Source organism: Humulus lupulus, chromosome 7 (genome assembly GCF_963169125.1).
Source record: "Humulus lupulus chromosome 7, drHumLupu1.1, whole genome shotgun sequence".
In the NCBI taxonomy this organism is placed as follows: Eukaryota; Viridiplantae; Streptophyta; class Magnoliopsida; order Rosales; family Cannabaceae; genus Humulus; species Humulus lupulus.
Window position 1 is genome coordinate 95,725,896 of NC_084799.1, and position 26,218 is coordinate 95,752,113.

Sequence of the window (26,218 nt, forward strand, 5' to 3'; positions counted from 1 at the left end):
ATTAAGTATTCATCAACCAAGAATGAGACAAATTAAAAGCATCACTAATATGAGAGGGACAGGTATATGTCTAAACATTCACAGTTTTTTTTTACCAAAAAAGCATGCTCATATGAAATGAAAGATACAAGAGCTCAAAAGGATAAAATGCCACTGAGTTGAAGGGAAACATCAAAAACGTCAAAGAGAAACAATAGCTCCACCACTTGAACCTCATACATGAAAAAGTTCTTGTACTGTATATGCATTTAATGCTAAATGAAAAAGAGAACCCAATACCAATAGAATTGGCCTAATATACTCAATTGGGGAAATCAAGCAATCACTAGAGTAGAATGGTGATAGACAGAAGTAAATCAGCTTTAGCAAATTTCTACAAACCATTTGTTATAAATATGTCTCAAATGAAGTAATAGCTAAAAAGCATTAGAAGACCTTTCTACATAGCATATTAACACACAACCATGTATTTGGTGTAAATCATGCAGCCATAAACACTACCTTTAATGTGTCTAAAGTCTCATAATCCTAGAGCATTTTGAGCCAAATTTTCCTCTCACTTGAAGTTGAGTTCCTGTCTTTCTGATGTACTCGACAGTTTGTTGGGTAACTTCAGAAGTAGCTGGCATGAAAAGTGATCAGCAAGAGCACTGAGATTTTGAATACTTTGCACCTTTCTTTAACAATGCCTGCAAAAACCAGTTAATAATACATCATATAAGAGCACTGAGATTTTGAATACGCAATGGTTTGCACTAAAGTCATTAGGACTAGCTTAAAGGTGTTTGTTGAATGGATGTGAGTGAGAACCTTCCATCTAATAAATGAAATTATACCATCACCACCTATATATGTGACACTACAAAAGGAGATCTCTATTTTCTATTCTCTTAAGTTACTACTTTTGTTTTAAGCGGTTGAGCCAGGAGCATATATTTATTATAGTAATATATATAGAAAAGAGAAAGCTAAACTCAGTAAAGATATATAGAGAAAAAAAGTGTAACAAAGGCATAATTGAACATCAATTCAGTTGAACATTGATGTTTATAAGCAATTGAAACACACATCATATATAATAATTTCTCAGCGGGTAGTAGCAAGACAAAAACAAATGATCTTGCACACAATCTGGGGAATAAAGAAGCATGCAACATACTACTTGTGCATACAACACAAGGTAATTGTAAATATGGATAGAATGAAAATGAGATCACAATATAATAATATACCTTGTTGATGATAAGGCCGGTCAGAGAAATATCGTGAGAGCTCCTTGTTGGATCTTTTTCCAAACCATTTTCCTCAAAGTGTTCTCTGTAAACACGAAGAAACAATTATGCAAGTCTTCTAATCAATTACATATACTATATATAATAATGTTATTTGTAAAACAAAAGTTTAGTATATAAATAATATAAGAAAATAAATAAAGCATTACGTACAATAAAAGCAACATGGCATGGTGCTCCATCTGGTTCTGAACTATACCTAATTTGCTTATTTACAAGCAGCAACACAACATTTTTTAATAGGAAACAACAACAACAAGGCATGGTATACATGTTAAGAAATGAAAAAAATAGTTTGGAGATTAATACTACATTGTTTTGATAGAAGTATTGGCAAAGAAACCATGCATAAAGTTGCATCTATAGGAACAAATGAATGATTAGTCTATTGAGATACCAAAATGCATGAAGCCCTTACCTTCAGAGGTTTTGATGATGAGTGACTAGAATCCTCAGTGCCACTGCTCTCATTTTCCAAACTCGACCTCACACGGAGCTCGATTGGCTTCGAGTTTACTACCAAATTTAGCAATGAAATTAAGGGTTTAAGTTATTTCTCATACTAGTTCATCTTAAGGGTACTAGTAGTGTCATATATATACGTATATATATTATATATACAGAGAGAAAGAGAGAGATTTACTTACATTGGGAAAGGGAGGGTTTTGAGAGGTGTTGTGGGATAGCTGTGAGGTGAGAAGGAGAAGGAGAAGCCATGGTCTCTTTCTGCCTTTCTGCTTTAATGATTTACAACACATCAGAGAAGAAAAATCAGAAACAACACCCACGAATGGCAGCAGCTTGGACAATGGATGGCGATTCACCAATAACACCAATCCCCCTACAATTAGAAAATGACAACAATTCAAAGGGTGTAGAGAATTTTATTAACTTGGAAATAGAAGGTGAAAAATGCACATTAATAGCAGATGGCATCAAAAGGTAGAAATAACTGACCAGACATTCTCAGTTTTTCCATGGGCATCGGTTATAATCCAATGTCTTCTAAGAAGTTGGACAGGGCGTTCTGAGTTATTGGTAATTTGTATTCTGTATGCAAAGAAATAGCGACCCTTTGAAGGCTGACTCCGGCCCTCAATATACACACACCTCACTTGAACCCTGATTCCCTGAAAAATCATAGGTTTCAAATTTAATATTTAACATTGATGAAATAATCTGATCACTTATGTTAGAAGCTTATCAAGTCTGTCTAATTATAGGAGTAATTCATTAGAAAACAATCAAACATCACTTTAACTTGCTCCAACATCCAACATACAAAATCATAAATATACTTATTATTAAAAATCCTCCCCAGACTAAGGAGAATTGAAATGGATAATCTTGAAGTTAAAATAGGAGTTAGAAGCTAGATAAACCAAATATAAGCAGCAATGTTAATATTATATTAAAAAATGATTGAAATACTAATAAAAATCTAATGAGTTGATGAAGCATAAGTTCACAACAGTACCAAGGTTGTTGCATCACTTGAGCATTTCAAAAGAGAGTGGGGCGCAATTTCTCTCAGCTCATCGCGATAGTTAGCTGCATCCTGAGAATAAGTTTGAAATGTCAGAATCTGCTATATAGTTAACTGATTTCTGAACTCAATAAAGCAACATACCAAAAAGAATAAGAATAAAGAAGGAATGAATAGTGGAGCGCCGTCAACAGTCAAGAGAGGAAAACAAAATAATTAAGAAGAGAAACCAAACAAACAATAAAGAGGAAATTAACTTTAGCATCATCTCACAACTATTTTGAATCCTCACCAACAGCAAAACAACTTAGCAACAATCTCTATCCTTCTAATTCTCCTCACGCCTCTCCAAAAATTTACTTCAACACTGCATAGATCAAAAAACAAGAGCAGCAAAGCCTGTTTTACTGGCAGGGAAAACACTGTCTTTAATGTGAAACCAATAGTACCAACTATTGGTTTAGTAGTATCAGTGCACACAGAAACATAAAATACCAGGTCCAAGCCTTTCATATGGGCATAAATGAAAGTTACAATGCATCCTAGCTTTTTCCCATTTCACTCTAAATTTTTCATCTTTTCTCAACTTCTGAACCAAAAGCACATGTACTACAAACAAAAAAGTTATTTTAGGGCAAAAAGCTTAAGTTTGTACATCTTTTAAACTTCTTGATTCCCCCTAATCCCAGAATTGGTTTTAAACGCTTAGATGTCACTATTAGCTCAAAATCTCCATTCTTAAGGAAAAAGGGAAAAGATACTGACACAACCAACAATAAGAAAAACGTAAATTACATTAAGAAAAACAATAGCTCTGTATAAAACTACTATTCTGTTTCAAACCCAACAAAATAATTAAGTAGAAACTAATAATTTGAATCCTAAAAGAATAAGCTTTTTCGAAGGGAGCAGGTGACTAAGCATGAATCCATCAGCATAGAAATATTTTTACCACGCATTAAGTCAAGTGCCTGTTGGGAAAGGAAATTAAGACATTAGATATATCTCATTAGCTTAAAATTATTTTGATAATATGACCATAATTCGCATCATAATCAGAATCCAAGTAGGAAACATTTTTTTTCTTCAGAAATTTGTCTCACTACAATCTTTGTAAAAGACATAATAGTAGCAGCTATAAGCGAACTTAAACATTATGAACTACTATCGTTGGTCAAAAGTTTCACCTGAAAGTCAATGTGTAACCATCCCCCTTAAATATAGCTTTGTAAAGAAAAGAAAGCTTACATGGCTGGGTGGAATGTGTTTTCCACTTAGCAAATCAAGTAGCAGGGTTCCAAAGTTGTAAACCACACTTTCTGATGTCACTCTTCCTGGCAGGGGAAAATGAATAACTAATTATTGCTCCATTTGAATAATTTTGTGCAATATGTTGAAAGATTCTGTAAAAAATTTATATATGTGGTGGGAAAGGCATCGTTCTGGTTGTCCAAATTATACAAAATCAATTATGAGCTACTTAGAAATTCGCAAAAGTAAACATAAGTTATATTATAAGAATGAAGATTGCACTCTCTGTGACTATGATTAGTACCTGTCCTCAAGTATTCCGGAGGGGTGAAAGCCAGGTTGGCACTATAGCTCTTGCCATCTCTACTATTCTTCATAAGACCAAAGCAGGAGAGTCTTGGATTACCATCCTGTCAAGTTCAGGGTTTTAGAAAATAGGAATAGCTTACCAGAGACACCCTAGCCACAAAACAATTCAGAAACAGAGAAAGCGTGAAAAGGAAGAGTACCTGATCAAACAAGACTCTATAAGCATTAAGATCATGATATAGTGCTTGCCCTTTGCTGCTGCAATATTCTAAGGCCTGTGCTAGATACAAAGCCACCCGCACTCTCATTGCCCATTTCATAGGCTGGGTATCCCCTACAATTCAAAATAGATAACCTTTAAAATCAATTATACGCCTATGATGCATAAATGAATCCTTTAAATAAAGAAGAAAAAAAGACTCAATTCATTTCCCTTTTATAGATCCTAAAGTATGTATTAACATGAGATAATTCCTAAGGGGGTGGGCATAATTTGATTACAGCAAAAAGTGCACCAGAAATAAAGAAACTCTCTCCAATTATAAAACCAATTGATGATCTTCATTCATATATTGTTAAATTTGATATGTTTTCCCATCGACAAATACCTTGTAACCATCAAATTTGAATGCAAGATCAACTCAAAGAGGGAGAGAAAAAAGAAAAACAGACAAAAGGAGGAGACACCTTACAATGAAAAAGATGCTTAGAGAGAGTCTCATTAGGCATGAACTCGGCAACAAGGAGTCTCTCATCGCCTTCACAGCAACACCCAATCAAATTTGCCAAGCGCTCACTGCGCAGCTGTCCCACCGTCCTCGCTTCCTCCTGAAAACCCAAAACAAGCACAATGGATCAACAAAACCAGCCAAACAGTATCATCAAAACACGCACATTCTTTCTCCATAAGAATCAGAGTAAATAGAGCACGAACCATAAATTGGCGAGCATCGGGCCAAGCCGACCTATTGAAACGCTTCACAGCAATATAAAAGTCATCGTCAACCTTGCCTTTGTAAACAACATTGGGAGTCTTTTCTCCGTGCTCCGATACATAACTCTCTCAGTCACAAAACTGGCTCCTCTTCTTCGAATAACTTCAACAAGTCGCGAATCCTCCCAGCCTCTTCATAGCCCTATAACTTCCAAAACATATAAATACATAGCTCTCTGATTGGCATCCTATAAAATCCTAATAGAAAGAGTGGAGAATACCCCGAACCCTGACCTCAGATTTTGCTGCCACTTCCATTTGGTGCTTCAACAGAGCATAAGTTTGGCTTTGAGAAAGAAACGAGCTAGACTCGGTACTCGGTACTCGAACTCGAGCTCGAGCTCGAACTCCGACTTCTTCCTCCGCCATTGGCATCCCTATCCGAAGAACTCGCCGTAATCCTACAACCCCTCCAATTCGAATCTCCGCCTCCATAAACAAACCTTCTCATCCCTAAATCCAATTCTGAGACGCCATATCTACCTCGACCCGACGGCATACACCTTGTCGTCGTCACCTTACCGTTAAAATCAGCGATGAATGATGTTTGGGCTCAACTATTCGGACAGAACAAGATGAAAGGGAATGGGTTGGAAGATCAAAGATGAAGGGTCTCAGCCTAAGGGAGAGAGGGAAGAGATTGAGAGAGATTAGAGATTCAGAGAATAGAGAACGAGAGAATAAGGAGAGAGGGAAGAGATTGAGAGAGATTAGAGATTAGGGATTCAGACTGAGAGAACGAGAGAATAGAGAGAATAGAGAAAACCCTTCTTCATTTTTTATTTTGCTTTTTTATTTGTGAAGTAAAATTTCATTTGGCGCCTGTTACTTTTCATTTGGCGCCGATACTGTGTCCGTGTATTTTTTTTGGCATGTATTAATAACACTTCTAAAGTTATGTAAGATTTTGCCGTAATATTTGGTCAAAAATGTTGTAGTGTACTATTTAGGAAATACTTTACAACCAAAAAATACAAGTATGGTCGACCTAGGTGGCAAAACAATCAATACATTACATTTTCCCAAAATCACCCTGGTGGTGGCAGCCAGGCAGGCTGAACATGAACTCATCGCTCCACGCTCTCCGTACTCATGGTTGGTCGACCTTTCCCTTGCCCTTATCTACACCATAGAGCATCCGTGAGCCAAAGCCTAGCAAGAAAACTCAACATAAAGCATATAATACATACATGACAATTCACAGTATATAACAAAATAGCCACCAGCTAAGCACATAGCTGCCAACGCCGTCCCAAGCGTTATACCAGGCCCTGGGTTCACGGTCTTTACTGAGAGGGTGACTGTAGCACCCTAGGAGGGTCTCGCCCTAACGGTCTGCACTCCGCATGCTCAACGCCGATCCCGGCCCCTTGCCATTTCCGGCTCCTTGCCGTTCTTAGCCCCTTCGCCATTCCTGGCCTTCGCCGTTCACTCACAAACATGCGTCACATAGCATAATATTGACAGATATTTAAACACATACTAACATAAACAATAGGGCCATGCCCTGCTCTACGGGTACAACAGTTCTCTCACCTTTAATTCGAGTGCTAATAGTCAGGCAAGAAATCACTACTTCCTAGAATGATCCTCTCCTGAGTCCTAGCAGTAACCTAGTCACACACCACAAGTAACGTTCTCGTTACAACCTGATTTTATAATTGATCCCCGGAACCAATCCCGTGCTCCCGAGACCTCCCATTTTCCCCATATGAGGTGGTGAAATTGTCCCCGAGCCCCCTGGGCCTAAGCCCTAAAAACACAATTTTAATGGCCCTGAAATAGCCTAGCACCGCGGCACAGCCATACAGGTGTCGCGACTCCCAGCTAGGGCCCCTGCCCTGGTTCATCCCAGCATCGCGGCTTGGAAGAACAATGCTGCAGTGCTCCTACGCGAACCTAGAAAATTGGGTTTTTCCCCGAGGCAAAATTTGCCCAAACCATTTCCCCAAGTGTACCCAAGCTTCAATTGAACCCAAAACTCCAAATAAACAACATAGACAACATATAAGCATCAAAACCCAATCCAAACTCACACCTAAACACAATTTTAATCAATGGTTTACAATTCAATAGAAACTTAAACCAAACTAGAAACTTCCAAAACTTGAAGGAATCCTTACCTTTGGAACAGAATTTTGACCCTAGGCTGCCTCCAATGCGACTCCAAGCTTCAATCCTCAAACTCCCAAGCTCAAGTTCCTCACAACTTCATCCCCAAACCCAAATTCAGAAAATAAAAATCGTATCCCTCAAGAACAACATAAAAGACCTAAACCACAAAAATAGAATCCTTACATCCTCATAAATTTCGATATTTCTGAGTGTGAATGGCTAACAATCCCTATCCACAACTTGAACTTCATTTCCAATTCCTCAAAACCCAGAATCCTTAAGCTTGTTGTTGGTTTATTTCTCCTTCTAGAGCCCCTAATAACCAAAACGAGTATCAATGGGAGAGTGTTAAAAGATTATGACTTTTCCTCAGCCAAAGGTTATCTAATTTCTGCCCAAAAGACCATTCTACCCTTCCCTCTAACTTAGTTCTAAGCTAACCCACAAGGGTATCTAGGTCCTTTCACCCTTTTACAAAAATGCCACCTTTAACTTATTATTTCACTAACAACACCAATTCTAAGGTTACTAGTTACCAATCTCTCAACTAAACACCAATTTCGTGACTCTTTGCTAACACCGCATCCCAGGATCTCCTCACGCCGGAAACATCGCACAAAGTGCAAAATCACATCCTCAACGGGTTCAAATTATAAATATGCCCCTAATAGCCAAATGGGGCCCACATACATATTTAATTCACCTAAACATGCATTTCTAATCACATAATTATTAAATCCACATATTAACATAATTAAATCAATTATTTCCCTCTCGACACACTAATCAAGGCCCTAAGCCTTATTAACAAAATTGGGATGCTACAACTATCCCCTCCTTACAGATATTTCTTCCTCGAAATTACCTGAATAACTCGGGATATTGATACCACATATCTGTCTTAAGTTCCCAAGTCGCCTCTTCCACTTTGCTATTTCTCCATAACACTTTTACTAAGGCGATGGTCATGCTCCGCAAGCCTTTATCCATTCGACCGAGACACTGAACCGACTTCTCTTCATATGATAAATCTTGGTCCAGTTCCAAGTTCCCATAACTCAACACGTGCGTAGAATCTAATACATACTTCCGGAGCATGGATATGTGAAACACATCGTGAACCCCTGCTAGAGCTGGAGGCATCGCCAATCTATAAGCTACCTCTCCAACCCGTTCAAGAATCTCAAAGGGGCCAATGAACCTAGGGCTTAACTTGCCCCGTACACCAAACCATTTCACTCCTCTTAAGGGAGAAATTATGAGAAACATGTGGTCACCGACTTGAAACTCTACGCTCTTGCATCTCAAGTTTTAGTAACTCTTCTGCAGAATCTGGGAGGCGAGCATTTGAGCTCTAATATTTTTAATTGCCTCATTGGTCCTCTGAACAACCTCTAGACCTAGATATCTCCTCTCACCTATCTCATCCCAATGGATGTGTGATCTACACTTCATTCCATACAACATCTCATATGGAGCCACTCCAATCGTTGCCTGATAACTGTTATTGTATGAAAACTCAATCAAAGGGAGATACTTACTCCACGATCCCCCAAAATCCAACACGTAGGCTGTCAACATATCCTCTAGTATCTGAATTGTCCTCTCAGACTGCCCATCCATTTGGGGATGATAAGTGGTACTAAACTGCAACTGTGTGCCCATAGCCTTCTTTAGGCTCTCCCAAAACTTGGAGGTGAAGGTGGGATCCCTGTTGGACACTATCGACCTCAGAGCCCCATGTAATCATACAATTTCCTTCACATACAATTCAACATACTACCCAGCTGTATAAGTTGTCCTAATAGGCAAAACGTGGGCTGACTTGGTGTACCTGTCCACAATCACCCACACTGAATCATGTTGTCCCACGGTCTTTAGTAATCCAACCACGAAGTCCATGGTGATATCCTCTCATTTCCACTCTGGAATCCCTAGAGGCTGCAATAACCCTGCTAGCCTCTGATGTTCAGCTTTTACTTGATGACAAGTCAAACACTTGGCCACATAATCCACCACATCCCTCTTCATTCCCGACCACCAGTACAGAGTTCTCAAATCTTGGTACATCTTCGTCGTACTCAGATGTAAAGAATAGTGACTGGTATGAGCCTCATCCAAGATCTCTCGCCAGATACCAGAATCCAATGGAACACAAATCTGACCCTTGTACATCAGTAGTCCCATCTCCGAAATAGAGAAGTCTTTAGCCACTCCGACTAAGACACTCTCTTTGTGCTCTCTCAAATGGGGATCCTCCCCTTGTACCCCTTTGATCCTCTCAAGGAGAATAGACTGAAGAATGATGTTGGCTAACTGACCAACCACCAACTCTATACTCGCTCTAGTCATCTCTTCAACTAACTTATCTGACATTTTCCTTGAACTGAACAATTGTCCTGGGCCCTTCCGACTTAATGCGTTAGCCACCACATTGGCCTTTCTAGGATGATATAGAGTATCACAATCGTAATCCTTTACCAACTCCAGCCAACACCTTTGGCGCATATTTAGATCCTTCTGAGTAAAGAAGTACTTCAAAATCTTATGGCCGGTGTATATTTTGCACTTCTCGCCATATAAGTAGTGTCTCCAAACCTTAAGTGCAAATACCACTCATGCTAATTCCAGAACATGTGTGGGATACCTCTGCTCATACTCCTTCAACTGTCTCGACGCATAGGCTATTGCCTTTCCAGCTTGCATCAGTACACACCCGAAACCTTGTCTGGAAGCATCATAATAGACTACAAATTTCTCATTGTCTGACGGCAGACTTAATACTGGAGCGGTGATTAGTCACCACTTCAGCTCCTTAAAACTATTCTCACACCTGCCCATCCATAAATACTTAGACTTCTTCCATGTCAGTTCAGTTAATGGTGTGGCTATTCTGGAGAATCCCTCGACGAACCACCGATAGTACCCTGCTAATCCCAAAAAGCTCCTAATCTCTGGTACATTACTCAGCCTAGGCCAATCTCTCACTGCCTCAATCTTACTTGGGTCAACTAGAATCCCCTTCTTATTGACAATATGACCCAGAAATGTTACTTGCGGTAGCCAAAACTCACACTTTCTAAACTTAGCATATAATCTATGCTCTCTCAATCGCTGTAATACCAGGCGTAGATGTTGCTCGTGCTCTGTCTCTGACTGAGAGTACACCAGTATGTCGTCAATGAACACGATCACAAACTTGTCCAAATAGTCCTTGAAGACCCTGTTCATCAAATCCATAAAGGCTGCTGGGGTGTTGGCTAATCCAAATGACATAACTAGAAATTCATAGTGTCCATACCTCGTGCGGAAAACGATCTTTGGTATGTTCTCCTCTTTAATTCTCCACTTTAATTCCAAATGACAGAACATTGTCTTCCCTTGTAACTGGTCAAACAAATCGTTTATCCTAGGTAGTGGGTACTTGTTCTTAATGGTCAACTTGTTCAATTCCCTGTAGTCAATACACATTATTAAAGATCCATCATTCTTCTTGATGAACAACACTGGAGCTCCCCATGGCGAAAAACTCGTACTGATGAATCCCAAGTCCAGTAACTCTTGCAACCATTCTATAAGGTGTCCTAGATACTGGCTTCACCCACGACGCTAACTATACAACGAACTCAATTTCTCGGTGTGGCGGCAACCCTGGAAAATCTGCAGGGAACAAATCAGGAAACTCACATACCAGTCTGGTCTCCTTCGGTCCAGCCGAAACAACTCTAGAAGTATCCATAATTTTTGTTAGGAATCCTATGCAACCCTCCTGCATCAGGTCTCTAGCCTTCAGTGTTGAAATCATACATACTCGCCGTCCACTCACTGTCCCCACAAATACAAATGAGACCTTCCCTTTCGGTTCAAAGGTCACCATCCTACGCTTGTAATCAATCGTCGCCCTATACTTCGATAACCAATCCATCCCTAAGATCATATCAAAATCATCCATCGCTAACTCAATCAAATCCATAGAAAACTCCCTACTATCTATCTCTAGTGGCAGCGTTCTAGCCTCTAATTCACCTCCTAGAGACAACCAGTTCCCTAGTCGTCAACAAAGTCTGAAATCCCCTAGCATACAAATCACTAGATCTACAAAGATGATCTATCACTCTAGCAGAAACAAGTGAATGAAAAGCCCCTGAGTCAATCAATGCAGTAAAAGAAGAACCAACACTAGAAATCTAACCTGTCATGACCGAGGGATTGCCCTCAGCATCAGTCTGGGTCAAGGTAAACACTTTGGTAGGAGTGAGATTGTCGCTCTATTTCGGCTCTTCCTTCCTGGCTTGTGGGCAGTCCTTCCTTAAATGACTAATGCTCCTACAAGTAAAGCAGGCCCTGATCCTGCACTCTCCCTGATGGCGTCGTCTGCACCGAGAACACACTAGGAAACTCCTCCAACTGTCTCCCCTGCCCTGACGGCCACTGAAAGCACCTCGTGCCCTCCTATCCGAGCCATGAGGAACAAAACAGTCCGGGGCCTTTCTCTTTTGCTCACTGGTGCCACTACCCCAGCTAGATACAGAAAAATGAGGCACCGTCCTCCGAGCATCGTGCCTAGCAGCGCCCTCTTTCCATATTTGATCCTCGGCACCCTCAGATGTAAGGGCCTTGTCCACCATCTGGGCATAAGTGGTAGTCCCCGGATCCAAAGTTATCTTGACATCACAACAATCATAACATTCAATCCCTGCAAAAACCGATCTCTTCGTGCTATGTCACTCGGCACCAAATCCAGCGCGAACTTCGCTAACCGATCAAACATCAAAGCATACTCAGTAACTGTCATCTAGTTCTGAGTCATGTTTGTAAACTCATCCACCTTTGCCGCTCAAACTGCGACACTATAATTCTTCTCATTAAAAATGTTTCTGAACTCTTGCCAGGTCATGACTACTACATTCCTACTCTGTGACACCACATCCCACCAGATGTAGGCATCTTCTCTTAACATGTAGTTGGCGCAGGCTACCCTCTCATTACCTTCCTCCCTCATTAAATCCATGATGGAAGAAATAATATTCTTCCACTGCTCTGCCCGCAGTGGGTCTGGTCCACCCTCGAAGGTGTGAGGATGCTGCTTCCTGAACCTCTCATACAAAGGTTCCCATCTATTCTACACTACAGGTTTGGCTGGCATTGGTGCCATAACCTGTGGAACATGTAACCCACTGCCCTGAGGAGGGGCCTGTTGTCTCAACTGTCAAAGCTCTTATTCAGTTCGGTGAAGTCTAGCTTCCATCTCGGCAAATAACTATTGCCAATTTGGTGGGGTAGGTGGAGGGTCCTAACCCTGGTTGTCATCCTCGGCCCTATTGTCCCGGTGTCTAATTGATCGCCGAGGCATTACTATGATATGCCTGTAATCAATGACGCCGCACATCAGGCATGATAACAACATCCAAAACCACCTCCCAATTCACATCAACCAATCACAATCAGCAAATCCACATAACACAGATAACATACAATAATCAAGGGGCCATGCCCTAGCATCATGAATATATCACCACATTCATCATGCTCTATTTATATATATTCAGGCAAACAGGGCACTCAAGCAAGAAATTAAGCATATAATTCATCAATTACCAACCAACCCTGAGTTGAGCTTGTCACTGGCAGCGAGCGTACATGTTCGGTCTATCTCCAAGAACCATAAACCTTGGCACGCTCTAATACCAAATTGAAACGCCCTACTTCCTTAGAGCTGTTACTAAGTGAGTTAAAAAAATGTGCCACTAGCTCGCTAATCGAGGTTTTAGGTTAGAAGTGTGATTAAACTGAAAAAGGACTCGTTTACTAACATTATTAATAATAAAACCTGGATATTCATTGAAATGTTGGAAAAGTTATACAGTTGGGATCCCAAAATACTATTTAGGAAATAGTTTACAACCCAAAAATACAAGTATGGTCGACGTAGGCGACAAAACAATCAATACATTACATTTTCCCAAAATCACCCTGGTCATGGTAGCCAGGCAGGCCGAACATGTACTCATCGCTCCACGCTCTTCGTACTAATGGTTGGTCGACCTTTCCCTTGCCCTTACCTACACCATAGAGCACCCGTGAGGCGAAGCCCAGCAAGAAAACTCAACATAAAGCATATTATACATACATGACAATTCACAGTATATAGCAAAATAGCCACCGGCTAAGCACATAGTGGCCAATGCCGTCCCTAGTGTTATACCAGGCCATGGGTTCGCGGCCTTTACCGAGAGGGTCACTATAGCACCCTAGGAGGGTCTTGCCTTAACGGCCTGTACTTTGCTTGCTCAACGCCGATCCCGGCCCCTTGCCGTTCTCGGCCTCTTTGTCGTTCCTGGCCATCGCCGTTCACTCACAAACATGCGTCACATAGCATAATATTGACAGATATTTAAACACATACTAACATAAACAATAGGGCCATGCCCTGCTCTATGAGTACAATAGTTCTCTTACCTTTAATCTGAGTGCTAATAGTTAGGCAAGCAATCACAACTTTCGAGAACGATCCTCTCATGAGTCCTAGCAGTAACCTAGTCACACAACACAAGTAACATTCTCGTTACCACCCAATTTTATAATGGATCCTCGAAACCAATCCCGTGCTCTCAAGACCTCCCATTTTCCCCATACGAGGTCGTGAAATCGTCCCCAAGCCCCTTGGGCCGAAGCCCTAAAAACACAATTTTAAGGGCCCTAAAAATAGCCTAGCGCCGCGGCACAGTCATACAGGCGTCGTGGCTCGAAAGAACAGCGCTGCAGCGCTCCTACGCGAACCCACGAAACTGGGTTTTTCCCATCATTTTACCCATAGCCAAAACTTGCCCAAACCATTTCCCCTTGTGTACCCAAGCTTCAATTGAACCCAAAACTCCAAATAAACAACATAGACAACATATAAGCATCAATACTCAGTCCAAACTCATACTTAAACTCAATTTTAATCAATGGTTTAAAATTCAACAGAAACTTAAACCAAACAAGAAACTTCCAAAACTTGAAGGAATCCTTACCTTTGGAACAGAATTTCGACCCTAGGCTGCCTCCAATGCCACTCCAAGCTTCAATCCTTATACTCCCAAGCTCATGTTCCTCAAAACTTCATCCTAAAACCCAAATGCAGAAGTAAAAATCATATCCCTCAAGAACAACATAAAATACCTAAACCACAAAAATGGAATCCTTACCTCCTCTTAAATTTTGAGATTTCTAAGTGTGAATGGATGCAAATCCTTATCCACAACTTGACTTCACTTCCAATTCCTCAAAACCTAGAATCCTCAAGCTTGTTGTTGGTTTTTTCTCCTTCTAGAGCCCCTTAGAACCAAAATGAGTATCATTGGGAGAGTGTTATACGATTATGGCTTTCCCTTAGCCAAAGGTTATCTAATTCCCGCCCAAAAGACTATTCTACCCTTTCCTCTAACTGAGTTCTAAGCTCACCCACAAGGGTAACTAGATCCTTTCACCCTTTTACAAAAATGCCACCTTTAACTTATTATTTCAGTAACAACACCAATTCTAAGGTTACTAAGAGTTCCCAATCTCTCAACTAAACACCAATTTTGTGACTCTCTGCTAACACTGTGGGATAGGATCTCCTCATTCCGAAAACACTGCACAAAGCGCAAAATCACACCCACAACGAGTTCAAATTACAAATATGCCCCTAATAGCCAAATGGGGCCCACATGTATATTTAATTCATCTAAACATGCATTTCTAATCACATAATCATTAAATCCACATATTAACATAATTAAATAAATTATTTCCCTCCTGACACACTAATCAAGGCCTTAAGCCTTATTTGCAAATTTGGGACGCTACAGTTAATACAACAAAAACCTAACTAATGGCAAAATACAAGTTTTAGAGCTCTGTCCTTGTAACTCTCCCTCGGTCGCGGTAGTCGAGTAGCTGACTATGTACACCCCACCCCCAGAGCTCTCCAACTCATGGTTGTTCTAGTTTCCCCTTGCCTTTACATGCACCACATAGCACCTGTGAGCCAAGGCCCAACAAGAAAACCATAAACAACAAACACATATAGCAGTAGTAGCATTCAATCAACTTAAATCCAACCAGTTCAATTATTTAACAGAAAACAAGCACTAAATTGAACATTGGTAAACACATCATATCAAATACATATCATAACCAGTTACACAAATGCTCACTACACCAAATACTCGTTTTCATAACATAATAATATAATAGTTCTGAAAAAGTATTATGGTATGTATATGTGGTAAAAGAAAAAAAAAAGGCGGTAATATTTTTTGGGAGCCCGCCTATATCATTAAAAGTTATATTTTTTTCGGCCTCTCTCTCATGTGCTGTCCTTAGTCTCTTCCTCACTCTCTCAACCATGACTCCTTCAAATTAAACTCCAACTTTAATCCCAATTCACTCTCTTGTTCTCAATCTCAGCATCAACCCCTCCCTCCCAACTTCACCGCCAAGCAGCTTCTCGACACCCTTCGTCGCCAGAATGATGAGTCCTCCGTGCTTCGCATCTTCGACTGGGCCTCGAAACAGCCTAATTTCTCACCCACTACCTCCTTCTACCAGGAGATTCTCATTCTCTCTCAATTCATCAGATGAAAAAATTTCCCCATTCTCCCAATTCCCTCAGTCGCACTCTCTCACAACTCTCGTCTCTTTCTTCCTTGCTCTCATAGACCCCTTTCTCATGTAGATGTACTGACGAAGGCTTCTGGGGACTTGGCGATGCGGAGGCTCGACATGCTCAACAACGCATGGCTGGCGATGGGGATGTGGTGTGGTCGATGATGCGAGGCTTGAAACAGGGCTGGGTTTGAAGCTTAGAGCTAGGTTGAAGTTTGAGGGTTGGTTAATTTGTAAAGAAAGGGTCGAGAAGAAAGGGAGAGAGGTAATTTGATATATGTATATATTAAATAGATTTATCTTTATTAAAATAAATGTTTAGATCTGATTTTCTTCTTCTTTGAATCATATTAAAGTTTCTGAATTTGGCTTTGGCATCTTAAGATATATCACGATAATTGCTTTCTCAATATCACTGGATTGCAGTTCCAACATGTTTTCCACCCATGCAATGTGTTTACTGTTTCGTCTGAATGATGTGATATATGTACCTATGGTGGGGACTTGCTCGATGTACCTTTCGTTCATTTTTTTTCTTTCTTTCTTGGTAGTAGTGGATCCTTTTCTTCAATAGTTAATAACCTACTTTTTTTTCTCTTATTAATTGGGTTTTTTTCCTTCAAATTTATGGACTCAAATAATTGATTCAATGAAGTAACCGTGTTTTTCACTTACCCTTTTGCCTATCTCATTGCTTAACACTTTTATTAGAGTAATTTTACAGTAGTATTTATGTTTTTTTTTTTAATTAATTTTCAAAGATTTGTCTTGTTTACTGGCCCCTGAAGACTCACTATTCCAAAAATATAATGTAGGAGAGGCAATTGTCTTGAGAAGCATTTGTGCTTATAAATTTTGGCACACAAGGTTCAGTTGCATAGAGAGCGCATGCCAGGGAACAAGTACTAGAGTAACCAAACCTTATTGACCGGTCGAGTTGGACGGCTAGTGAATGATAGGAAGATAAGGAAAAACAACAGGACTTCTCAATCAAACGATGTAACTACTGAGAATAATAACAATAATAATAGGGGGCTCTGTATATTGAGAATGATGTCTGCTTAACAGAAGATGATAATTCGAAAGTTGCCACTGTTGGACAGTGCCCTGAAGGTGATACTGCAACGAATAACAATTATGAGAGATGTGAAAAGCCAGATAAAAAGCCTGCTAGGCAACGATTATTGGTAGTTGCTAACAGATTACCAGTCTCTGCTGTAAGGAAAGGTGAAGATGTATGGCATTTAGAGATTAGTGCTGGGGGTTTAGTCAGTGCTCTTCTGGGTATGCAATTCCTACTCTTCATTTTTTAAGATTGTTTGGTCTATTTATATTTATATTAAGATTATTTACTTGATGATATTATTGCGTGTCTAACAAAATAATTCCCCGTATTAATAGTTTTTTGTTACTTTTTTTACCTGATGATTTGGTTTTTTTCTTTGTAAACTTGTTATTCACTTGTACTATATGGTTGTGTTAAAGGCGTGAAGGAGTTTGAGGCAAGGTGGATCGGTTGGACTGGTGTAAATGTGCCCGATACAGTTGGACATAATGCACTTACTAAGTCTCTAGCCGAAAAGGTTAATTTTTTACTCTTGAAATAGAGTCATTCAGACCATTTAATATTACTACCTTTGCTTATTGGGTTGATTTTTTTTCCTCTGATTGAGTAAACATGTTTTTTTTAGTTAAATTATGTGAAAATCAATTCTGCTGATGCTTTTCTATTTCTTCCTCACAGAGATGTATTCCGGTATTTCTTGATGAAGAGATTGCTCATCAATATTATAATGGCTACTGCAACAACATTTTGTGGCAACTTTTTCATTACCTTGAACTTCCACAAGAAGATCGGCTTGCTACCACCAGGAGTTTCCAGTCTCAGTTTGCTGCATATAAGAAGGCAAATGAAATGTTTGCTGATGTGGTTATCAAGCATTATGAAGAGGGTGATGTTGTTTGGTGCCATGATTACCATCTTATGTATCTTCCAAAATGCTTGAAAGATTTCAAAAAATCAATGAAAGTTGGTTGGTTTCTACATACTCCTTTTCCTTCATCTGAAATTCACAGGACATTGCCATCTCGATCAGAGCTGTTGTGCTCAATTCTTGCTGCAAATTTAGTCGGGTACGTTGAGTAATCGGCAACACTTGTTGAATATTATATATGACTTTTGTTTAAAGTTGTCAAGAACGAGTCTTTTAAAGTCAGCTGGAGTAGAAAAAATAGGTAGTTTGTTCAGCATATGCAAACGTGCTTCACTTATTATGATGTTCTTCTGTTAAAAGTATTCTAGAATGTTCTAGGAGAAACCTAGAATTAATTAGACTATGATATAGATTATTATAGAATTATTTAGAGAATAGTAGAAACTAGTTAATGACTTGGAAAATTCTAGAAAGTTTTAGATTTCTTCATTGTAGCCTAATAGAAGAGTGGTGTGTGCTTAGAGGGAAATTGGAAAATAACAGGTGTGTCAGTTGTAAAAGTGCCTTAGAGAGTTCTTTTGTCATGAGTGCTCTAACCTAAACATCTTGTATTGCCCTTCAATATTAATAAAGTGTTATTATTTTCCACTCAACATCTTCTATTTGAATGTTGTTGGTTTAAGTAGTAGTTTGATTAAATATAATGTTATTTGGTAATTCAACTCTATATTACTTTCTTCATTTTAAGTGTTTGGACTATATGAATTTTTGAACATGTAATTTATGTATTAATCCTCATTTTTCCAGTTTTCATACATATGATTATGCACGTCATTTCGTTAGTGCTTGTACTCGCATTCTTGGATTGGAGGGTACTCCCGAAGGAGTTGAGGATCAAGGGAGGCTTACACGAGTGGCTGCAGTAAGTTGAAATTACATGCCCGTTTAATTTAAAGTTGAAGACAAATTATATGAGTAAACTTCAGTATGCCAACTTGTTACTCATTCTGACTCCAGTGCTAAATTTTTTAGTGTCCCATCAGTATAGATTTAGATCGCTTTATACGTGCACTGGAGCTTCCTCAAGTCTAGGAACACATCAGAGAACTTAAAGAAAGATTTGTTGGGCGGAATGTAATATATTTTTAGAATAAAAGTATGCCATGCATACACTCAACTTCCAAAACATAATGGGAACATGTATTAATTCTTAAGCATAATTTATCTCACTGTCTAGTTTCCTATGCCATGAAGTTTTAGGATATCTGGTTGCTTGATATGCTTTGAGACCTTGTTTATGATAGTAACATGTGCAAGTTATCACTGTCTAATTTCTTCAGCCCACATGATATGGAAACTTATGATTTGTTTTAGAGTGTTCGTCCGGGATATTCCTGTTTGGTTCTTTTACTGTAAAGCTATTAGATTATTCTTAGTCCTTACCTTCCTAGTGACACATTTCTATTTATGCTACTGCTTGTTGCATGGGTAGAGAGGTGTTTGTAATTCAAATTTTAGTAGATTAATATTTTTTTCCTCTCTAATTTGTATATTTAATGATATATCTTATGTTTTATATATTATCTATTTCTTATGTGAAATATATGGCATTACAGGTGATGTTAGGTGTAGATCTCCTTGATATGATCAAAGGGATTCCTCAGAAGATATTGGCCTTCAAAAAATTCCTCGAGGAAAACCCTGATTGGCGTGACAAAGTAGTTTTGTTGCAAATTGCTGTGCCAACTAGAACAAATGTTCTAGAGTGTATTCTTCTGTCTAAATTTGCATTGCTTCTTCTTGTGTTTGCCTGATTTGCAAATAGTTTTATTCTTTATGTTTCATGATTTCTTTTTGTTTCCTTGATTAATTCAAGCCCTGGCAGAAGGACTAGCGTCTGTTGCATTTTAGGAATTATTCTTCTTTAGTAAGGAGAGAAAAACTCATTGGAATGTCTAAATTTAAGTTGAATTCCTTGTGCTAGATCCTTTAGTAGTTTAATGTGTTTCTATGTCTGAATTTGAGCTATAAGCTTTATGTTTTGAGTTCTAGGTTACTTCTGATTGTAGCTTGGGGTTGATGCAGAATAGTGTTCTATTTTGTCTCTCCATCTTATTACTGTCATTGTTTTAAAATAATTTACTCAGTCAGCAATGGTTAAGATATTTTTTTTTCAGAGTTAAACAACTTACCTTGTTTGAGGAAGTACACTTCAATTCTAAGTGCATTTTATTTGCTTTGTTGCTAAAATTAAATTAATACACTGTTTCATATTGCATTTTCAAATATCAAAAACTCACAAGCTAGGTCCATGAAATTGTTGGACGAATTAACGGCAGATTTGGAACATTGACAGCTGTTCCAATACATCACTTGGTTCGTTTATGGCCATCTTAGTCAGTAATTACTATATTAATGGACAATTTATATCTCACTATATTCTTTTTGGGCTATTTGGTATTTGGACAAATGTTTTAAGTGTTGTTGACAGTTGTGTATACTGAACCGTATCTTATCATTGTTAGATTAAGCAATCACTCTTTTAGACACAATGGTTCTATATTTCAAATGGTATAGGCTTACCTGGTACAATTAAAATAGGACCTTGAGAGTGTTAAGCTTGGTGTAGATCACATCAGTGACCCATCTATGTGGTATCTTGATGAGTAGGTCACATCATTGTGCCCCATCTTTGTTTTTTTCTTGAATTGGACCTCAGTTTCTCATGCCAGTGCGTCAACTAAATGTCTAAACATAAAAGTTAATAAGCTATATGTATTTTCATTCATATGCCGGTGGGTTAAGTAAATCATTTTTAATTTTATATATGGTTGTAACATAAATTAAATGTTTTTCCTTAGAAGTTTCAACAATCACTTTTTATTTTTTAAAATTACAAGAAAAAGTGTGTAATTGCTGCATGGCTGCGAGTTTAGGGTACACTACTATAAGTTTTTATTTCTCTCTTGTGAGCTGATTTGGCGAAATAGTTGTTGCCAATTGAACCTGTATATGTTGATGTTGAAGTAGTTCTAGTTGTAGAATTCATATGTAAGCTTTCTTTTTATAGGTGAATAGGCATTAGAATTAATTTAGATTGGCATCATCTCTCTCTCTCTCTCTTTAATTCTCAATTTGACACTTTGTCATATTTTCTGTGCTTCTATTATAGAAAATATCTCAAGTTGACGAGCTATGGGAGCATCTAGTTCGTCCAGCATTGAAAAGATAACGGATTGGGAAGGATGCGTATGGGCAGCCTGTTGATGGGATTGCAGGAAATGTTCCATCTTCCCTTGCAAACAATGGGGATATTGATGAAATTCTACGTGTTGCAGATGAGATCCAAAATAAGAATCCAAATGTCTCCACGATCTGTATGTTTCCCCCTTTCTTTTTTCCTGGCTGTACAATTTGGAACTCATTTATATGATGTCATGGTTTTCTATCATATTTTGAGTTGTTAAGAAACTGAACTGAGTACTTATTAAGCTAAATTTTGTCAGTTAACAACATTGTGAATATCTTGGTTTTTTTTTGTATACCTACAGTGTGTGAACATGCTTATTCTTTGGCTCAAAATCTGGATCCTGATAGTGAAGGAAGAGGAGTTCTACAATTTAAAACTGGATTGATGTCTGTCATTAAGGTGTGTGCTTAGTTTGAAATGGATAAACTTCACTTCCAGATTTTTAGTCTGTTTGTTTTGCATTCTATACACTTCGACAATAATATTATATTTGCCATATATTTACTTTTTATTGTTTCCAAAATTTTAGGAAAAACTTGCAAAAAAGGAGGGAGGAGTTATAGATAGAAGCCAAGACATTTCTCTTTTGCAAGATTTTTCTACAAACTCTATCGAGAGCAGAATGACGTGGAAAAGTTACGAGAAGAAGAGTTGAATTTAAGGGAGAATGGGGCTTTCAGTGGAGACTTGGGCGAGTAAGTATTTCACCCATTTGAACTCAAATAGATGGCACTTTTATTTATTTGCTTTTGTTCTGGTTATGCTAATACTGTAGTTTTATTTTCTAATCTACCTTTAAGGAGAAAAAACATAATTATGTGAAAAACATACAGAGCATTTTTCTTGATATGTGTATATAACTGGTGTTATCATGTCATTTTCTTTCACTTTTGTCTGCTACCTTGTTTATAATATATGGTCAAATTTGTTAAAATTCCATTTAGATAGATAGCCATGTAGAGTATTTGTAGCCTGGTCTGATCTTTATTACAAACTTTGTATTTAACAATAACAATTTTTGAGCTTTTTTTTTTTTAGGAGAAGATAAGAAATGAATTTTCCCATGTTGAGAATGGTCATTTGGGGTCATTGGGATTAAAGAGTGTTGATCAATCTAATCTGTACAGTGTGTGGAAGGTTTCTATGAGGTAGAAATAAAATTTTGAAGAGAAAGAGAAAGATATCTTGGGGATTATATATTCTTGTAATTAATGATATTTTTCTAATTTACTATCTAGAATTAAATTTTGAAGAGACTTGATTTATTTTAAAGTAAAGTAATAAAGGTTATAGGCACATCGTAGTAAAAATAACTTGATCTATCATGGCCCAAACTAGTACTATTTGTGACATGGTACTTTAATTCAAGAGAAGTAAAAATTTAATACTTTTCCATGAAAACATGAATAAGTACCATCAACAGTGAAGAAGAAGAGGTTTAGTCGATAGTTAATTAATATGATCATATTTTGATTGCTATTTTGAATTGTTCTTGAGACAAGATTCTTTGATTGATTTTTGGCTCTGAAATATACTGGTATAAATGTTGGGAAAGTTGGATTAGATCAGAGAGGCTTTAGTAGTTGCAATATAATATTCTCTAATTATTCTCAGATTGCTTTCAAGATCATATCTTTAGTCGATTTTATGGGGCACATTGTCACCTAAACAATCACTAATCATCTTTTATTTTGCATACTCTGATATTTTGGTCTCCTATCACCACAGAAAACATGTTTAGACAACTTAGCTTACTTGGGATTAGAATGGAATCAAATTATTTCCATGTTGTTTTTTTGGCATGTTTTGAATTGAGCCAAGAATTGCTAGCAGCCCTAGTTGGAAAGGAAAAGAATAAAAATGAAAGATGCTTGTTGCTTGTTCCAATGTATATAATCTATATGATAAAATGTATTTGATATAGATTGAAAAATTATGGACAATCTTATTGATATAACCCATGCTGTGACTATGAGGACCACCACACTTGTTGTTTTGCTTATCTTTCTACTTTCTCTTAATTCTTTCCTGTAATGAAAAAATTGTCCTGCAGTCTTCGAGAGTCTTTTTAATGCTATATATTGTCCATTAGATAGCCCACCCTGAAGAAGCAGTACATGGAATAATATGCAAGGAGAATGAGTCAAATCTCAATCAAGATATTGATCAAATATCTTTTTGATATATAGTTCATAGAGTAATTTATTAAAACATGTAGAGCCAAGACAAAAGATCACAACAACTTGCACAAACACAATTTGATCCAAAGAAACAGTCACAAGAACAAACCAGTTAGAAGAAACACACAAGAAATCAAACCAGTTTAAACACAACACCAAGAATTACGTGGTTAGAATTAGAGTCAAAACTTAGAACTCTAAGCTACATCCACGGGCAACCACTTTTATTAGAACTTCCTTCTTCTTTCAGTACAAATCTCTCTTCTCTCAGTTACCGATTTTTTTACTGAATTACAAGGAAAAGTTTCTAAAAAACTATATGTAAAAGTATACAACTCAACAGTATATATAGCAGTAGTAAACATAACGAAACATAACTAACTGCTTTACAAGAATCCAATTATAAACATAAAAGATTGCTGACTGGACCAAAATAACTAACAAATTCTCCACCTTGGTGCAATAACAATCTTAGATAAGTGGCTACACTTAAGGCCCCGAATGGCTTAGTTTCCTTTCAGCTGAATCATATCCAAGCAGTGGAAAAAGTTACTACTTGGAATCACCTTAGTGATCGAATTGGCAAGGTGCATTGCAAAGTTAATTTGCAAGAGGTACGAAATTATGTTCTTTTAACTCTTATTATTAATATCTTAAAAATGTTAGAGGAGTTTGAATATCTTAAACATTCATCCATAGAGAAGTAGGTTCTAAGATTAAAATTGTGTGCTGCGGTGATAACAGAAGGTTGAAAACTTGTGTGTATTAGAGAAGTAGGTTCTGGAAAATTTGTTTGTGTGCTGCAGTGATATAAGGAAGAAAACTTATTGTGTGTTGTTTGAATTTTTTGACTTGGTATTGATAGATGGTTAGGTAAGCTTTTATATGTATAGATTAGATTTTTCATTTAGTCATATTGTTTTCATTATTTCCATATGTATAGATTAGATTTTTCAGCCATAAATATTGATGAAAAATAACTCAAATAACAATTATATGTATAATCAAAGATAAAAATAAGTTATACTAATATATAACCAGCCAAAATTATTCATTAGTGCAAAACCAGGTGGGATGCTACCATAAATTTTTAAATTATATTTTAAGAGAATCAAGGCTTAAATGCCACTGTAGATATTGATACTAATAAAACAAAAAATAAATTTCCACTGCTTTGCTATATTTCAAAAGACTACCCTTAAAAAGCTAGTTCACAAAGGTGTTTTTGTAAAAATATCTTGTTCCAACAACTTTGTGAGCCACACCCATTTAAAATTTTAACAATGCAAATGAATACTAATTTAACCGTTAGTGAATTATGTAAGAACTCATATACACTGATACTTATTGTAGCTTCTGGGTTTTGAATCAACACACAAAGCACATCAACCAACTCCCCAAGATTGTGAGGAGGAATATTGGTCGCACATTTTAAACATCATTTTTAACAAAACAAGTGTCATATATCTCACAATTCAGGGCCAAATTAAGAAGCATACATAGCCAAGTTAAGAAAGGATTTAGGCCAAAATCATTTACTCATTTATAAACAATTACACATATATCTCATTGAAGCATTCTGTCAACCACCTTCAATGCATTATTTAAAGCTTAGTACTATATACTTCAAAACAGTAAGCAAAACCATCATAAGAGTAAAACTAAAAAAAATTGTAGATATATTTGTACAATTGAGCTCCACAATTCAAGAATATGCACAACCCCTTCGATATAAATATATGTATTATCTCTCTCAAATTTCATTTTCTCTCTGTATTATCTCAATCAGAAACAAATATATGTATATAAATATATATTGATTAAATTCAAAATACTTTCTCAATATTAATTTGAAATCTGAAAGAAAAAAAAAACTACACAAGAGACTAACTACTTTGTGAGTTACCTGGGTCTTGTTTTAGCTAAGAGAGAGAGAGAGTTGATTTCAGAGCAGCCGTGATGGAGAGAGTTGATAGAATCTGTGAGAGAGAGAGAGAGAGAGAGAGAGAGAGAGAGAGAGCGCAAAATATTTTCTCTACTTTTGTACATTCAACAATTATACAAAAACAGAGGAGCAACTAATATGAATGTTTCATGATGTTAGTTGATTATATATGAAAATATTTCTATCAAGATAGGATATACATAAAGGAAATGACCAAGAGACTACCTGGCCAAGGAAATGTTAAGAATCCAGCATGTATAATTGTTAATTAGAACATATTAAATATGGTGAAACAGAAGCATGTATAATTGGAAAATATTAAATTTGGTGAAAATAAGTGATTAATGACGGCACTAGACTAGCATAATCAAACCTTCTCTTGATTTCCAATTGTAGAATTTGTCAAATAAAATATTTATTAGAAAATAGAATAAATTAATCAAGCAGAATTTTATTTACAGTAACAAAATTCTATTTACACATATATAGAGAATAACAATAATTACAAATCATTGCTCCCAACACTCCTTAGTACACAATTTAATGAGTTTATAGTCTTCTATTTAACGAGCCTAAGGAGACCAAACAACACAACAAAAAAGTATTGAAATAAGAACAAGCACCACTTAAGTAGAAAAAAAAACTGCTAAGAAAAGTACCAAGTCACACATTTGAAAATATTTATAATGTTTTTGTTTCTTCTTTTCCTTGTACATATATAAATTAAAGCTAAAAAAGACTTATATGCATAGGAGACTCAAAAATAAGGGAATCATTAAAGTATGAAAAATTAATGAATCATAACTACTATATGCGAAAAAATGGATA

The 26,218-nt window shown here is 37.3% G+C and overlaps 1 protein-coding gene, 2 long non-coding RNA genes and 1 pseudogene across 3 annotated transcripts; 1 reads left to right on the top strand and 3 right to left on the bottom strand.

Moving 5' to 3' along the window:
* Positions 1–361: 361 nt before the first annotated feature.
* Positions 362–1,325, bottom strand: LOC133789793 (uncharacterized). The gene is made up of 2 exons (XR_009873706.1): positions 1,233–1,325; positions 362–689 (listed from the first exon to the last, which is right to left on the bottom strand). It is a non-coding gene; the product is annotated as an uncharacterized LOC133789793 (long non-coding RNA).
* A 780-nt stretch (positions 1,326–2,105) lies between these two features.
* LOC133789794 (uncharacterized) lies at positions 2,106–3,027 on the bottom strand. The gene is made up of 3 exons (XR_009873707.1): positions 2,770–3,027; positions 2,250–2,422; positions 2,106–2,133 (listed from the first exon to the last, which is right to left on the bottom strand). It is a non-coding gene; the product is annotated as an uncharacterized LOC133789794 (long non-coding RNA).
* Positions 3,028–4,042: 1,015 nt separating this feature from the next.
* Positions 4,043–5,701, bottom strand: LOC133791992 (serine/threonine-protein kinase BSK5-like). The gene is made up of 4 exons (XM_062229901.1): positions 5,567–5,701; positions 5,031–5,166; positions 4,539–4,672; positions 4,043–4,439 (listed from the first exon to the last, which is right to left on the bottom strand). The coding sequence occupies exons 1-4, from the start codon at positions 5,699–5,701 to the stop codon at positions 4,248–4,250; spliced, it is 597 nt and encodes a 198-aa protein (XP_062085885.1). The 3' UTR covers positions 4,043–4,247.
* Positions 5,702–16,593: 10,892 nt separating this feature from the next.
* On the top strand, positions 16,594–20,632 carry LOC133789795 (alpha,alpha-trehalose-phosphate synthase [UDP-forming] 1-like; annotated as a pseudogene).
* Positions 20,633–26,218: the final 5,586 nt, after the last annotated feature.

Coding starts and splice junctions, on each gene's coding strand:
- LOC133791992 (XM_062229901.1), bottom strand. CDS start 5,701: ATGGCGGAGGAAGAAGTCGGAGTTCGAGCTCGAGCTCGAGTTCGAGTA. Junction 4,673..5,030: donor CTCTAAGCATCTTTTTCATT/GTAAGGTGTCTC, acceptor TTTGAATTGTAG/GGGATACCCAGCCTATGAAA. Junction 4,440..4,538: donor ATAGAGTCTTGTTTGATCAG/GTACTCTTCCTT, acceptor TGAACTTGACAG/GATGGTAATCCAAGACTCTC.